Source organism: Hippoglossus hippoglossus, chromosome 6 (assembly GCF_009819705.1).
Source record: "Hippoglossus hippoglossus isolate fHipHip1 chromosome 6, fHipHip1.pri, whole genome shotgun sequence".
NCBI classification, from domain to species: domain Eukaryota; kingdom Metazoa; phylum Chordata; class Actinopteri; order Pleuronectiformes; family Pleuronectidae; genus Hippoglossus; species Hippoglossus hippoglossus.
Genome location: NC_047156.1, coordinates 2352828 through 2369163, shown reverse-complemented (window position 1 = coordinate 2369163; position 16336 = coordinate 2352828). Strand labels below are relative to the sequence as shown.

Here is a 16336-nt window from a genome sequence, read left to right as displayed (position 1 = left end):
TGGTCTCACCTGGTCTCACCTGGTCTCACCTAGTCTCACCTGGTCTCACCCGGTCTCACCCGGTCTCACCCGGTTTCACCTGGTCTCACCTGGTCTCACCTGGTGTCACCTGGTCTCACCTGGTCTCACCCGGTCTCACCCGGTATCACCCGGTCTCACCTGGTCTCACCCGGTCTCACCCGGTCTCACCTGGTGTCACCTGGTCTCACCTGGTCTCACCTGGTCTCACCCGGTCTCACCCGGTTTCACCTGGTCTCACCTGGTGTCACCTGGTCTCACCTGGTCTCACCTGGTCTCACCTGGTCTCACCCGGTCTCACCCGGTCTCACCTGGTGTCACCTGGTCTCACCTGGTCTCACCCGGTCTCACCCGGTCTCACCCGGTATCACCCGGTCTCACCTGGTCTCACCCGGTCTCACCCGGTCTCATCTGGTCTCACCCGGTCTCACCTGGTCTCACCCGGTCTCACCCGGTCTCACCTGGTCTCACCCGGTCTCACCCGGTATCACCTGGTCTCACCCGGTCTCACCCGGTCTCACCCGGTCTCACCCGGTATCACCCGGTCTCACCCGGTCTCACCTGGTCTCACCCGGTCTCACCTGGTCTCACCCGGTCTCACCCGGTCTCACCTGGTCTCACCCGGTCTCACCCGGTCTCACCCGGTCTCACCTGGTCTCACCCGGTTTCACCTGGTCTCACCCGGTCTCACCTGGTCTCACCTCCACATTGTGGAACTCGCTGCCCGTTGAACTAAACTCTACTTGTATTTAAACTGACTCATCCTATTCATTTATTCATCTGATCTTATCTTATCCGTTTTATTGCTCCTCTGCTTGAGAACTTTGTAACATCGTTAAGAGACTTTATCTCTAAACTCTCTTGTGATTTTGACAGTAACTGTTTTGCAACATATCTAAAACGATCGGTGACATTCAGGGAAAATGTTATCTGAAATGAAAAGGTCACACATTGCTGTAAACGCTGTGGAGAGTTTGTTAAACCAGTAAACAAACATGGAAACGTCCTGATGCTCCAGTTCTCTCTCCTCAGGTCAGCACGTGTATCTGTCGGCCAAGGTGAACGGCGGCCTGGTGGTCCGAGCCTACACTCCGGTGTCCAGCGACGAGGATCAGGGATACGTCGACCTTGTGGTGAAGGTAAAAAACATTACTACCACCACTGCTGGTTGACTGGTTGGTTGACTGGTTGGTTGACTGGTTGGTTAACTGGTTTTGTGTCCCTGCCGGTGGACGATCTGGATTCTCTGGACGTCCTGGAAACGCTCCGGGCTTTTGTCTTCAAATCAACATGTGGAGTTGAAACTAAAACAGTTTGTGTAACTTCTCCCCAGGTTTACTTCAAGAACACGCACCCGTCCTTTCCAGACGGAGGGAAAATGTCTCAGTACCTGGACAACATGGCCGTCGGGGACAGCATGGACTTCAGAGGACCCAGTGGACTGCTGGTGTACAAGGGAAAAAGTATGAGATGAGTATTTAAAGCTCCTTCATGTATTTGAATACTTTACATGTATCTGCAGTTCTTTCGCTCACCAGCAGATTTCACTGTGCTACAGTTTAACTCTCTCTCTCTTTTTAAAAAGGTCACTTTTCCATCCGACCCGACAAGAAGTCGGAGCCCAAGGTTCGAAAGTTTAAACACGTTGGAATGATCGCTGGAGGAACAGGTGCTTTTATATTTATATCATTCTAATAAATAACTCTTTATTCTAATGTGCAATAATGTCTGTGAGATGGATTCAGAGGCCGACGCCCACATCAGCCATCAGATATTTAATTTATATCTAATTAATTTAAAAGAGATAAATGACAGCATCTAATAAACAGAATATGAAGTATAGGCACAGTTAATGATGTATTAGGGAATAGGATTCACTCAGCAACTACTTATTTAGTTTTTCTCAAGTAGAAATATGAATGTACCACATTTACTTTTTAATTAGTTCTTCAGTAAAATGTTTGATTTCTTCCTCCACGGATATGATTCTCTTTTTGTCCCACAGACTAATTCCACTGTGTCATTGCAGGTTTTCCTCTAAAGTTTAACTTTCAGGAGCCAGTTGATGATGTTTTGTTTGGAGCCCCTCTGTCGATAATATAACTTTATTGCAAAATGACGAAAGGCCACATTTCACTGCCCCCCCGTGACCAACTTCAGCGTTTCCCCATCACAGGAATCACTCCGATGCTGCAGCTCATTCGCAGGATCGCAGCCGACACCACCGACGACACCAAGTGCTCCCTCATATTCGCCAACCAGGTTCGGATGTGTTCAGCAAATTGCTTTGGTGAAATCTCAGTGATACTGGAAAACACTCTGGAGAAATAACATCTCTCTCTCTCTCTCTCTCTCTCTCTCTCTCTCCCTCTCTCTCTCTCTCTCTCTCTCTCTCTCTCTCTCTCTCTCTCTCTCTCTCTCTCTCAGACTGAGAAGGACATCCTGCTGAGGGAGGAGCTGGAGGAGGTGAAGAAGAATCATCCGGACAAAGTGCAGCTCTGGTTCACACTGGACAAACCTCCCCAGGGTAAGAACATGTAACACGTATGACGCTGGACGACAGGACGCCTGCTGAGCGTCCATTCAATATAAGTTAGAAAATAAAGTTTCCAAAAAGTTCCCAACAGGCTCCTTATTAAACCAAATTCAAATTCACTATATCCTGATAATTCTTTCAGTTGGTTGCAATATATAACTTCACCACTAGATGCCACTAAATCCAACATATCTGTGTTATATTTCTATCTTTATAAATACTTCATGTTTATTATGTAAATAATATCATGTGACTGAACTTCGTCCTATGAGAGGACGACAACACGATACTTCATTTAATACAAACAAAGTTTTTTTTCAGGAGGATAAGACGAGCGATGTGAAGTAGTTACATCACGTGGATCATTATGATCTCAACATTATAACAAATTCTCAAATTAAATTTGTAACTTGGTAAAATAGTTTCACATTAAAGAAAAGTTCCAAACATTGTACAGTGAGACATTGTGTATTTCCTCTGGTACAAATCATGTTAGCATACAGGACGTGTATATTTATATATATATATGAATATACATGTGAGTATTAGTGCGGTGCCTACATGACGCTCAGTAAATCTCAAAGCCCAGGTCTCTGGTTTCAATGCTGAATATTCAGAGCGAGTGAAACCGAACAAAGACGGCGGAGGAGAATCCCGAGGACGGAGATATCTCCAGCTGAGTCTTACAGCGACTTAGCAACACGCTCGTTACTTCGTTTGCATAATCCATAAAGTGGGAGAATCGAATGAGCATAATATTGTTGCATCATCTCTGTTGTCGAGGACTTGAACGCCTCATGTGTCGTTGCATCTTCCTTGAGCTGAACACGTCTTCTTCTTGATGATTATTCATTTGAAGACGTGGTGCACTCGCTCTTCGTCGGTTACGTCAGGATTCCGCAGCCTCGGAGGAAGCGATGATTATCTGTGAAGCTCCAGTGGAACCAATCGCTTCGTGCTTCTCGCTGTTTAATGGCTTTCGTTGACACCAGCAGCTGAAATCTGATGTTTATCTTCCTCCTGACATCGAAACTCAAGCAGATAATTTCATGAGCGATTAAATTCTCTCTGTGAATGAAAATCTCTGAGAGGAAGAGCAATTCAACTTCTGTTCACATTTCTCCAACCGGCCTCGCTCTGCTGTGACACTGGGGACAGGAAGACAGAGTCCAAATAGTAGAAAGAGGATGTGTTGGATATTTTGTCTTTAGAATGGAAGTAAAAAATCCAAGACAGATTTTTCTGGTGAATTAACTATAGATGCAGAAGTTTTAACTTTTATATTTTTACATTTTCATGCCTCCACGCTGGCGACAGTCACGAGGCTGAGACATCGTGTTTCTTGTGAACACGATGTCTCAAGAAGCCTTGAGGGAATTTCTTAAAATGTGGTTCAAACTCGGACTCAAAGATGAACTGACTAGGTTTGAGTGCTCAGAGGTCAAAGGTCAAGGTCGCTGTGACCTCACAAACCAAATTTTTTGTCATTTGAACGCAATGTCACAAAACTTACTAGAATAAAGTGGTATCAGTATCAGGAGTTTGAAAAGATTGTGTAAGAAACTGAGTCTTTTGTGAAGAAAGAACCACACTGACACAGGAAATTGTCTCTTTCATGGATATTCAATAGTTTTTTGCTTTAAACTGGCCCAAATAAAGTGCTTTATAATAAAGTGCTTTGTAAATAAAGTTGACTCTTCTCTTATTCAAGCATCTCCCTGTTCTGTCTTCCAGACTGGAGCTACAGTTCAGGGTTTGTGAGCCAGGACATGATCAAGGAGCACCTCCCTGCCCCGTCCTCTGATGCCCTCATCGTCCTGTGTGGTCCTCCGCCGATGATCCAGTACGCCTGTCTGCCCAACCTGGACAAGCTGGGACACAAGACAGAAAACATCTTCTCTTACTAGTCCTCTCATTTTCCTGTTTGGTCTCAAATCACTGTATGAACTGATGCTCTAATACAAACGAGTGCACGATGTATGACTGCTGCTCGTGACAAGATCTGTTTATGTCAGTGACACTAGAACAACCACTTGCCTTTAAAATCTCAGGACTGTGATATAACAACTTTTATACAAGACAATAAAATCTAACTTTTTCCATTTTTTTTTGTAAGATAAAGATGAAATAAAGATGGAAAACAAAACCAAAGCTAAATTTTGAGTAGTTCTGTGTTTTTCTGTGATTATTCAAGATTCAAGAGTTTGTCAAATGCACAACAATTACATTAAGCAGTCGCTGGCAATGAAATGCTTGGGTCACAGGCTCTCTTATAGCAATGCTCAGAATATTACAAGCAAAAAAATATTGAATAAAATATATAAAATAGAATATCAAAATTTAAAATAGAAAATAAAATATATATATCTAAATATATATATATACACCTAAAGAAAAAAAATAGTGCAAATATGCTAAGGTGATTATTCTACAAGCTACTGACGGTTCTTTATTTATTTGTTCTTCACATCTTAAAAAAGTATTATTATTATTATTATTATTATTATTATTATGATTATGAAGCTGTGGAGCGTCAGTGTTCGGTGGTGCGTTCACGGTCCGCTCTGATTATTTCCCACGGTCCCGTGAAGGCCCCTCAGCCCAGTGGGCGTGTCTCTCTGTCCAACATGGCGGCGCAGGAGCTGGTCCTGAACCTGGTTGTGGATCTTCAGTGAGTCCAGACGCGAAGCGGTGGTTCTCCTCGGGAACATGTTGCTCGGGAGCCGCGCGGACTCGGGTCGCTCCTCCGCCCGGAGCCTCGTGCTCCTCTTCGCGTGTCTGAGCAGGAGCCTGTGGGTGCGTGCGGCCGGAGGAGTCGCTCCTCGGAGGTGTCTCCTGTGGGGTCCGGGGCTGGAGCCCGACACGGTCCTGCCGGTGAGACACTTCTTCATCCAGGCGGTCGGCCCCGAGGGCCGGAACCTCAGCGAGTCTCCAGGTCGGTGCTGCTCCGTGTAGCTTCATGTTGTGAGTCACAGACAGCAGCAACACAAAGCTAACACACAGCTAACACACAGCTAGCTGTATTCAACATGTAGCTTCATGTTGTGAGTCAGAGACAGCAGCAACACAAGGCTAACACACAGCTAACTGAAGCTAGCTGCATTCAACATGTAGCTTCATGTTGTGAGTCACAGACAGCAACAACACAAAGCTAACACACAGCTAACTGTATTCAACATGTAGCTTCATGTTGTGAGTCACAGACAGCAACAACACAATGCTAACACACAGCTAGCTGTATTCAACATGTAGCATGTATTCTTCTTCTTCTTCTTCTTCTGTTAGATTCCTCTAACAGACCTGATATTAAAAAAGTGTAAATATAAATGGAGAAGTTGACTGTTTATTAAATCCTGCAGCAACATGATGAATAAGTCACATGCGTCACTGACATGTTCTTCACATGTTCTTCACATGTTCTTCACGTGTTCAGGCCCAGACACGTTTAAAGTGAAGATCAGCTCCCTGGAGAAGAAGGAGCACATCCGCATCCATGTCCCCCCGCCCCTGGACCGAGGGGACGGGTCCTTCCTGGTGAGGTACCGTCTCTACGGCTCGGCCATGAGCGGCCTGAAGGTCGATGTCCTCCACCAGGACGATGCCGTCGGAGAGTCGCCGTACATCATGCAAGGTCTGGTTCGTTCTGAGGAAGCGTGAGGCAGGATACATGTTTTTATGTTTGTACCTGTGACGGCAGTGGGATCTCTATCTGAAGCAGACCCCCCCCATCTAACCCCTGTTGTGTCGTTGTTCTTCATGCTCAGGTCCGGTCTACCACGAGTACTGTGACTGTCCCGATCCCGATGCCTCCGTGTGGCAGAGCGCCATGAGGTGTCCCGACCAAGAGCCGCAGATCCTGGCCGACTTTAAGACCTTCCCCTCCATCGACCTGCAGCACCTCAGACAGGAAGTGCCCGACAGGTTCTCCAACAGAGGAGGGCTCATTCACTACGCCATCATCGACAACCAGCTGTACCGCCGCACGCTGGGAAAATACACCGACTTCAAGATGTTCTCTGATGAAATATTGCTCTCACTGATGAGGAAGGTAAAGTCGTGTGTGTGTGTGTTTACAGATGTTACAGATGTTCTGATACAGATACCAGCAAAATGACATCGGAACATCTCTAGTTCAAGGGTCCATGCACGTGTAGGATCTTAATATTCCTGTGCAGCCTCATGCACGATGGAGTTATGGGATTGCTGATTTCTGTCATTGTCCTGTTGAAGGTGTGGTTGCCTGACGTGGAGTTCTTCATCAACGTGGGCGACTGGCCGCTGGAGACGGGGAGGTCGGACCCGGTTCCCGTCCTGTCGTGGTGCGGCTCCACGGACACGCGGGACATCGTCCTTCCCACCTACGAGGTCACACACTCCACCCTGGAGGCCATAAGAGGCGTCACCAACGACCTGCTGTCTGTCCAGGGAAACACGGGTAACACACACACACACACACACACACACACACAAATTCTCTCTTTATCTTTATTTAGATTCTCTCTGTGGGTTTTACATCTTTATATGTTTGTCTCTGTTCTACCTTTAAAAACAGGGATTTTGAATTCCTCTTTAAATCCGTGTGTCTGACAGTTTGCTTCAAGATTCCTAAAACTTTTATCCTTTTGAAGTAATACAAATCAAATATAAGAGTTAGTCCCATTCTTAGATGATCTCTTTAGTACACAGATACTTCAAGATGTTGGATGTGCTCCTCTGTCTGATTCCCCTGTTTTACAGTATAAACTCCGACTTCAGACGAGTGTGAGAAAAAACACTTAAATCAACAAGTCTTTAAATGTAGCCTCCCTCACCTCCGGCTGTCTGTGTCCTCACATTGGAAGTTCACCCCCGATTAATTCTGTTTATCTATTATCACAGTACTTACTTGTGAAATACTAATTCTGCTACTTCTTATTTTATTCGTTCTTTGGTCTCTCACATCTTCTGATAATATTGGTATCATCTTGTTCCAGGGCCTCCGTGGGTGAATAAGACAGAGCGGGCCTTTTTCCGCGGCCGGGACAGTCGTGAGGAGCGACTTCAGCTCGCCGACATGTCCAGGAACAACCCCGAGCTGCTGGACGCCGGCATCACAGGGTGGTTCTTCTTCAGAGACCGAGAGAAACATGTCGGCAAAGCACCGCTCGTTGGATTCTTCGACTTCTTTAAGGTGAGGGGGGGGGGGGGGGGGGAATACATAAACAGATAAATGTTAGTTCTTATTCTGTGTAATTCATGAAACTACAATATGGAATGTGGAAGATGCTTTTTCCCTTTTTTACAAATTGAATTGATGTCATTGTGTCTTCTGTTCCCTCCCAACGATAAACTCTTTGAATTCTCTCTCTTAGTTCAAGTACCAGGTGAACGTGGATGGAACCGTGGCAGCGTATCGTTTTCCGTACCTGATGCTCGGGAACAGTCTGGTCCTGAAGCAGGATTCGCAGTATTACGAACATTTCTACAGCCATTTGAAAGCCGGCGTTCACTACCTCCCCGTGAAGAGAGACCTGTCGGACGTGTTGGAGAAAATCAAATGGGCCAAAGAGAACGACGCTGAAGCGCGGGAGATCTCCAGGGCGGGGCAGGCGGCGGCCAGAGAGCTGCTGCAGCCCAGCAGACTGTACTGCTACTACTACAGAGTTCTGCACACGTACTCTGAGAGGCTGACGGGACGACCCACACGACACGCAGACATGGAGCTGGTGACCGAGACCGACGACCGCACCGCCGTGTGCACGTGTGAGCGTAAATACCACAAAGAAGAGACAAGCAACAAGGATGAACTATGATGGAGTCTCACTTTAGTCTTTGATTGTTTTCTTTTCTGAATCATTCCTGATAAATAAAGAGTGAAGATGTGAATTTCACAGTTTACAAGTAAAGGGATTACAAATGTAGCTTTTATTTTGGAGAGTAAAGGAAGTTGTAGGACAGTTTTATATTAAAAACTTTAGTCCTCTGTCATTTTAAATAAAGTGGCTGAGGACTAAATTATGACGCCCTCTTTATTTTGTAATAATAATTGTTTTGTAGCTTTTGAAAAACTGATGAACTAATGTGAGACAGTGAATTCTGTAAACGTGCCTTTGCTTTGGATATTTTTTGTATACAACGTTATCCTGAAACAAATGTCTTGAATTAAATCTTATAGATTATTAATCATCATTCTGAGACGCCTCAGTCTGGAGACAGGTTACTGACAGACTCAGTCTCACGATGAGCCACATGCTAATACGGCTAAACATGTTTTTTACTTCAGTGTCGCCACAAACTGTTTTTAATAGTTAGTTTTTTATGTATAATTGTGGTGCACTGTCTGAATCGTGGCCTCAGCTCTGGGATCATCATCATCTCTTTGGTTTTCTGCTGCATTTGTGTTTTACTGCTTTTTCACACTTGCTGCATCAGGACCTCACCGGTCTCGTCCATCTCTCCACCCACTGGGCTCTTCTACCTTCCTCTGGTTCCTGACCTCTGAACCTCTGAACCTCTGAACATCTCCCTCAGTGCCTTTCTGTTGCTTAACCATGAAGTTCACACTACAAACTTAATCTTTAACGTTTTTATATTTCATTGTTTCCACTGTTCTTTTCGCCTCATGCCTTGAATGACTTTTTGTACTTAAAAAGTGTCCTTGAGTGTCTTTATTGGTGCTTATAAATAATAATGTTTAGTAATAATTATTATTGAAGCCAAGCCTTGTTTAACATGTGAATTATGTTTGAAAAATAAAACATATTTTTTAAAGAGTACTTTTTTTCCATTGGTGTACTTTGATTAAAACTTTAAAACAAAGAAGCAACAGGAGTTTTCTAATCCTCTGTAGTTAATGCCTCTTTTTAAAATTTAAAAAGATTTGTTTAATTTGTGAATCATACTTGATAAATGTTGACAGAAAATATTAATGCTTATGTTTCTTCCTGACAAACAACATTGAAACAATTAGGCAAAGGTATTTAAAAGACTAATTATGTTTTTCATTCCTCTCTTATTAATATCTATTAAAGAATTTCAATACTATTGTGTTAAATTAAATCAGTCTCTATTGAACATGATTCACTGAACATAAAACTGGTTTAACCCTGACTAATAATACTATGACCCCTGTGATCAGTTAATAAATAACATAACTTTATTAAATGACAACTTTCAAGACACAACGGCTTTACAAGATAAAAATGAAGAATTGAAGGCAAACAATAGAAAACAATAAAAAGCAGCAGTTTGAAGATCATCGGGGCGGACATATCAAAATAAAAATGTTACAGTGAAACATTAAAAAGCTTTGAGCCCTGAGGTTTGAGTTCACCAGTGAAACAGCAACGATGTTCAAATGAATAAAGTTAATTAACTCATTTTCATTTTGGCAAAGGTGCAGAGTAAATAATAAAATAATATAAACTGATGTAATTCATCTGCTGCATATTCAGGGGTGTGGCACTGGTTTCACACTGGAACAGAACAGAACCATTGTTTGTTAGTTCTGTACTTAACAAAGTCAAATGTAAACTGTGAGAACAGATAAATATAGAAATCTGACGGATTTGGTGAAACTCACTTTAGATTATTGTCCAAATATAGTGAGAGGGTTTTAAATAAAAAGGATGATTCTGTGTGTTTTCGACCACCAGTACAAAAGTTCTCACTTCTCACACTGTGGAATACACACGATTTAAATAAAACTGACTTAAACCCAACTTCTCTGTAACACATCCACGCGCTGCGTTCAGAACCATCTAGATTTCCGGTCACCAACAAAAACTTGAGCCCCCTGTTATGGTATTTCATAGAAAGTTAAGTGAAAATGTAAAATGTCGAACGTCGGAGCTGAAGTTACATGTAACTGTCGTACGTGTTAAATTCATGTGTAGAAATGTGTTAAGTCTTCGGTTCAAGCTATTTGGAAAAAGGATCAAGTAAACAACAGAAAACTCTGGACGGACGTAAGACGCTCCATCAACAACTCTTTCAAACTCCTCTAACTTTATCAAACTTGATTTATCACATAACATCGATTGTTTTCCTTTGGTCTTGTATCGTGAGTTCCTTTGGTTCAGCTGAATTTAATCATGAGAGTAAGAGGATCTCCCTCTTTCTTGGTGACGATCGCCTGCATCATTCCTGAAGGTGTGTGGAGATACCGGGAACCTTTGAAGAAGTTCTCAATGAAAGGCCGGTCGATCGTGTCGCACTTCCCGATGGCCGCCTCGAAATTGTTGCTGAGGACGCCGTAGATGTTGCCCTTGTCGTTTTTCTTCCCGAAGAACAAGAAGAGGGCGTAGCAGTCCTTGCCGACAGAAGCGCAGAAGTCCACTAACCTTTCGTACATGGTCCTGTTGCCCGTCGCCTTCTGGGCCATGAGGAGGGACTCGCTGAAGCCCTCCGGGGAGACGCCGTTCTCCTCGGAGTCCTCCCTCTCCGGCAGGTGCAGGATCTGCACGGCGATCTGGATCCGAGGGTTCTTGGTGGGCTTCTGCAGCAAGGCCCAGACCCAGTCGGCCCCGAGGAGGATGCGCTGCTCGGGGGTCATGGCGGTGCAGTTGAAGGTGTCTGTCATGTTGAGGCTGAGACTCTGGGTTATGTAGGTCATCAGGAAGACCTGTGAGAAGACAGGGAACCTCTAAGAAACAGTTTGATATATCAACGCACTGAAGTTTATCACTGATCAAGGCCCCTACCTGAGTGAGCACCTCGGGGGTCGGGTGGAACTTGTCCTCGGGGTCTTTGAAGAGGAGGTACTCCTGAGTTCTGGACGCGGCGGCCGTGATGCAGTCGTTGAACAGAGGTATGAAATCATTGGGCTTGGCGACGGGGGGCTTCCTCAGCGTGGCGAAGATGCTGGGTCGCGGGGCCACGTTCTCATCCGAGGGGGGCTGGGTGTAGGTTGACGTGTGATTGAAAGAGGAGAAGAATTTGGAGGTCTGGAAGGCGTTCGAAGTGGGTTTGCTGTTGGGTTTGCCCATGATGGACTGAAGGTGGAGAGCCGGAGATCAGAGGGCAGATTCCCTGATACACTACAAACAGAATTTGCACAATTAGATGAACGTAGACTCTTATTAGAAACGAACATATGGTTGGTAGAACTCGAGACCAGTATTTTGATGAGCTCTATCTTTGTTTTCCTGCCATATGGTAACATCGCTTCTTCCATTTAACAATGAATAAATTACTGTTGCACATTAAAAGTCTACCAGTCGTCTATCTACCAACGCGAAGCCCTGACACAGCACTAACAATATGGATCTCAATACCGTTAAAACCTTGAGTTACTCACCAGGACGGGTCTGGAGGTAAGTGCAGTTCCAAGTCCACTGCCGGCCCACCGCTCCTGTCCCCTGTCGAAACACACAGTGTGTCTATGTGTGTGTGTGTGTGTGAAGCCGAGTCTCTGGGGTCCTGGTGTGTGCAGAACCTTCAGTAGAATAAGGTCTTCTCTCCACGGGCTCCCGGGGGACTGTGGCAGTGCGGGTGTGGTGTTTGTAACTTGTCAAATTTGAGCTAAGTCAACAAAAGACTGATCCTACCAGTTAAGTGTCAGCGGCAGCTTGGCGACGGGGGCCGGCCCGAGGGGGTTTGGTGGGTAAACAAAATGCTCAACTCCTGCTCGTCTCTCTCGTTTCAGTAAGAAACACAAATGATGAAATAGGTCGAGTCGCGTCAGGTTTTATCGTGACAGGGGATTTGAAATCAATGGGAATTGTTCTTGTTGAATTCAAGTTTTAACCAATGGAACCTGAAACTTTTCACGAGCTTGTGAAGCAGCAGGAACTTTCAGTCGAGTCCCACATGAAGTAAAAGAGACAGTTTACTAATCCACCGCTTTAATCCAGATAATTCACCTGAGGTTATCTGTTTGTAACTCAGAGGACTCAGGCTGTCAAAGTGCTTTTATTTCATTATACAGTTCTACAAGTGCTTTGCCATTTGTGCAGTTGTACATTTCAGGTGATGGTTTTACTGTCCTAAATATTTACAGTAATATTTACAGTAATATACATCTGAACCAGTTGTGTACCGAGGTGCAAAGGGAGGAACAGGAGCAAGGATCGATCATTTGAGCGGTAACTACAAAATAAGCTGGAAAATGTGAAAATACAAAGAAATCTACAAAAAAAACCTGATAGTGACATATTACATTTTTCCTAAGGGCAAATAAATTCCAGCATCTCCATGATTTCTTCTCCCTCGGGCTGTTGAAGCTCCTCAAGTTCACAAATGTTTAACACGTCTAAACCTGACAAACTGAAGTTAGGCTTGTGTGGAATGTACCAATATGTTGTCAAGTGGTTTCACAGATTCTGTCGTTAATACTAAACTGAGGAGCCACTTTTATTCATATTTCACATATCTTGTCTTCATCGTGGTAACTAGGATGAAAACAGCCGTCATGATCCAGTGATGCCTCTCTCCTGGATAAACAAGCACTAATGAGCTAAATGGGCAAAATCTTACTCTATAGAAATATCAATTCATGACAGAATTCCATCCTTCCTAACGTAAACAACATAAGTCCAACAAATGAACGTGGTTTAGATGTTTGTAAACATGGTCCCATTCATATTGTGAATGAATAAACTTTGTAAAATGGCCCGAGACTCAAATTGAGTTTTTGTGCTTTCAAATTTCCAGATAAAAGAATTTCACTTTGTTTGTCATGTAACAAGAAAGGACTCATCTGAGCCTGTCGTCCCCTTTGAGAAACCAGGACCCCCCACAGTGTTTGTACTGGTTTGTGCCCAGTGGTCAATCAAAGCAGGTGGTTCATTGAAAAGAGAAACAAGAAAATGCCCCAGTTGTCTGCACCTCATCATCGTAGAAAATTGAAAAGTGTGACCTTTGTAAATCTGTGTTTACTGTAAGTTACATGAGTGTCAGCGGCTGGTAGAAGGTGGCGTGACCAGCAGAGTGAGGGCGGGGCTTGGGGTGCGGCGCAGCACTGAGATTGGCTGCTACAGGTGGTTGATTGACAGCAGTGGAGAGACGACAGCAGCGCGTCACTGTCCGTCAAACGAGCGCCGCCTGAGGAAGCCTCATCTCCTTCTGCAGCTCCTCCCGGCTGAGCAGGAGCTGGAAGCAAAGCACCATGGGAGTTTAAGAGGTTACCTGGCAGCTGGTGTGGGTGATGAATTAAGTTTGATTGATTGTAATTTTAATAATTAATTGATTAATACATTTTTAGTACAATGGGAAGCACATAACATTTATTTATTTCTGAAAATTGGAGAAAGAAAACCTCGAATTTTTACACAGTTTCAACAGGTTGTTATTTTAAATGTGCAACTTGATGTTCCCTCAAATAATAGTTATAATAATATTTCTAAGTGACATTTGTTATACTTTTATCAAGAGGTGGTCGAACACGTTTGTTATCCACAGCTTTAAAGTACAATTAACAACAGGAGTAAGATAATGGAGGCTGTCATCTCCATGACAACAGGGAAGTAATGAAGTACTGGGAGCAGGTTTCACGCTGGTTCTACTGGAATTACTTTTTAATTTCCTCACAGATCCGAGTCTGTTCGTGTTTATCTCTCACATTAAACTCCAGTTTCCATCTGAGCGACTGAAACTTCTGTTACAGTCGACGAGGAGCGTTTACTTATCGGCTGCTGCAGGAGTCATTAACCAGCAGCCTGTGTGTGTGTGTGTGTGTGTCTGTGTGTGTGTGTGAGTGAGTGTGTGTGTCTGTGTGTGTGTTGGTGCTTACTGTGAGGTTGTTGATGCTTTCAGACAGAGCTTCTATTTGCAACATGGTGCCCTCTGTGCTCGCCATCTGCAGCACACACACACACACACACACACACACACACACACACACACACACACACACACACACACACACACACACACACACACACACACACACACACACACACACGACGGCTCATCACAAGTCACGATTACAGACACTTACTGTGAACCTGTAGACTGTAACAACATGGACGACATGACGGCTCCCAAAAGTGAAGCCCAAACTTCTCGATCGCCCCCTGGAGGCTGGCTTTAGTATAGGTCCTAAATCCCACCTCCTCCGTGTTAGTGGATGGGACGTGGACCAAACGTAAAAGTGCATGTTAACTGATTTAGTTTGTTTAATGATAAAGTATTCAAAGAGAGAAGGATGTGCAATTACAATTTGGTGTCGATCTGGATAAGGGGGCGGATTCAGGGAATTGTTTTCACTTTCTTCAACTTTACGAAGTAGAAGAGTTTGGTTCTCCGCTTCATTTCTGGCGACAGGGAGGAAGAGGAGCTGCGTCGTCCATCTTTATTTTCAGTCTGCGAGTGAAACAATGACGAGCTTCCTGAGCTGCAGTACGCAGCAGTAGATGTTGTGTTTCAGGTCGGTTGTACCTGCGGCTGCATGCTGGGCCGTGCTCACACATGCGCTTCTCATGCCAACTTTAACAGGGTTACCGTGGTGATGGTCGGCAGCCATGTTGGCTCAGATTGGTCAGTCGAGGGGGGGGAGCAGCCACTGTGATGATGAGGATGATGATGACAGCAGTGGTTAATGATGAAGATAACTGTGTCACATCCTTGTTATTTATCATCTCACACACTTCGATAACCTCATCTGCTTTTCTATAAAAAGGAGGAATCAACTTTACACACGTATAATTTTTGTTTATTAAATGATTTGATAATTTCTTTTTGACATTTACATGAGCACACGTGAGCTTCCTTTAGCAGAGCAGGATTTTCTTTACTATAAAAATACTATTACAGTCAAATATGAAAATAACGGTACAAAATCACCACCTCAAGTTTCAAAGAAAACATGCTGTTTCATAACTGGATCTGCAATCACATAAATATTAAATAAAATCCCTCCATTTGTAAGATTATGCAAATATTGCACGAGTTAATCTCAGCCATGTGACAGACCTGTATTCAAACTGCAGGATACAAAAGGTGGAAGTGATGTGATGGCTCGCACACAGTTAAAAATCCCCTAGAGGTGGTGCACACATGTTAGAATTTAATACTGTACAACAGGAGTTGTCCGTATATACTGTGCGGGTTACAGGAAGTGATGTCACAGGACGAGTCCAGAGAGAGGGGCGCTCTCTCCCGATGAATTAGATCGTGGCACAGGTTGGAGGCTGAGGTCGGGTTAGTCAGTTATCTGAGGGGAAATGAAATCATCCAAACGCTTTGTGCGCCAGATTCATCGTCTCGGTGCACACGTCACGACGAGCGGCCGTGACCGTGACACAGTCTGTGAATCTCTTCGGGAGTAAGGCACAGGGTCGGGCTGATGGGGGGGGGGGGGGTCTGAAGGAGCAGGGAGCGGATGAGCTGAGGTATTATGGGCCGCAAGCAAAGGAAGCAGAGTAGAAGCCGATTGGCGGAAAGCGTGACAACATAGCTGTCCGTGGTGTCGACACAATAACGCCATGTTGTCATCACGGGTGTTGTCATGGAGATGGGAGAGCCCTGCTGTCGTCGAGCCCCACCTGGTCCCTGGACTGGTCCGGCTCCCGGTCCAGGATGGGGCTCAGGCCCCTGAAGCCGGAGTACGGGCGCATCTGTGTCCCGTTCGCCACGGGCTGTCCCGACTGAGGCGAGGGCGACTCGATGGGACAGACGTAATCCGTGGACTCGTCCGCTCGTCTCCTCCTGAGGTGAGTCAGGTTCGAGAAACCCAACTTCTTTGGCTGCGGTGGAGAAAAGAGAAAGACAGAAGATGTGACTGTGACACCGTCTCTGTCTGAATCACAGGCGGCTGCAGTGAGATACATGACAAGTGTGTGGGTCGTATGAAATCTGTCCTGC

The 16336-nt window shown here is 44.7% G+C and overlaps 4 protein-coding genes across 22 annotated transcripts in view; 2 read left to right on the top strand and 2 right to left on the bottom strand.

Moving 5' to 3' along the window:
* Positions 1 to 4705, top strand: part of LOC117762976 (NADH-cytochrome b5 reductase 2) — a 6611-nt gene extending 1906 nt beyond the window's left edge. Inside the window, exons 4-9 of the mRNA XM_034587780.1 lie at positions 1051 to 1157; positions 1352 to 1481; positions 1604 to 1687; positions 2195 to 2280; positions 2446 to 2545; positions 4289 to 4705. Of these exons, the coding sequence (XP_034443671.1) occupies positions 1051 to 1157; positions 1352 to 1481; positions 1604 to 1687; positions 2195 to 2280; positions 2446 to 2545; positions 4289 to 4461 (680 nt within the window). The 3' untranslated portion in view covers positions 4462 to 4705. The remainder of the gene's footprint in view (positions 1 to 1050; positions 1158 to 1351; positions 1482 to 1603; positions 1688 to 2194; positions 2281 to 2445; positions 2546 to 4288) is intronic.
* Positions 4706 to 5158: 453 nt separating this feature from the next.
* poglut3 (protein O-glucosyltransferase 3) lies at positions 5159 to 8722 on the top strand. The gene is made up of 6 exons (XM_034587770.1): positions 5159 to 5489; positions 5988 to 6185; positions 6319 to 6602; positions 6785 to 6989; positions 7528 to 7724; positions 7906 to 8722. Exons 1-6 carry the CDS (start codon positions 5264 to 5266, stop codon positions 8344 to 8346), a joined length of 1551 nt encoding a protein of 516 aa, XP_034443661.1. The 5' UTR covers positions 5159 to 5263; the 3' UTR covers positions 8347 to 8722.
* A 1600-nt stretch (positions 8723 to 10322) lies between these two features.
* Positions 10323 to 12060, bottom strand: rep15 (RAB15 effector protein). Of its 2 annotated transcripts, XM_034587782.1 has the most exons (3): positions 11832 to 12060; positions 11236 to 11571; positions 10323 to 11156 (listed from the first exon to the last, which is right to left on the bottom strand). In XM_034587782.1, the coding sequence occupies exons 2-3, from the start codon at positions 11518 to 11520 to the stop codon at positions 10611 to 10613; spliced, it is 831 nt and encodes a 276-aa protein (XP_034443673.1). In that variant the 5' UTR covers positions 11521 to 11571; positions 11832 to 12060; the 3' UTR covers positions 10323 to 10610. The 2 variants fall into 2 exon arrangements, with proteins under 2 accessions (XP_034443673.1, XP_034443672.1); XM_034587781.1 differs by having other exon boundaries at positions 11236 to 12060.
* A 1321-nt stretch (positions 12061 to 13381) lies between these two features.
* ppfibp2b (PPFIA binding protein 2b) overlaps positions 13382 to 16336 on the bottom strand; it is a 56561-nt gene continuing 53606 nt past the window's right edge. For 6 of the 18 annotated variants that reach the window (XM_034587742.1, XM_034587743.1, XM_034587748.1 and 3 more), the window contains 3 exons: positions 16018 to 16218; positions 14265 to 14330; positions 13383 to 13624 (listed from right to left, as the gene is read on the bottom strand). In XM_034587742.1, coding sequence (XP_034443633.1) covers positions 13562 to 13624; positions 14265 to 14330; positions 16018 to 16218 — 330 coding nt within the window. In that variant the 3' untranslated portion in view covers positions 13383 to 13561. Of the gene's footprint in view, positions 13625 to 14264; positions 14331 to 15163; positions 16219 to 16336 lie in introns of those variants that run through there. The other 12 variants (XM_034587747.1, XM_034587751.1, XM_034587753.1 and 9 more) reach the window with 6 other exon arrangements.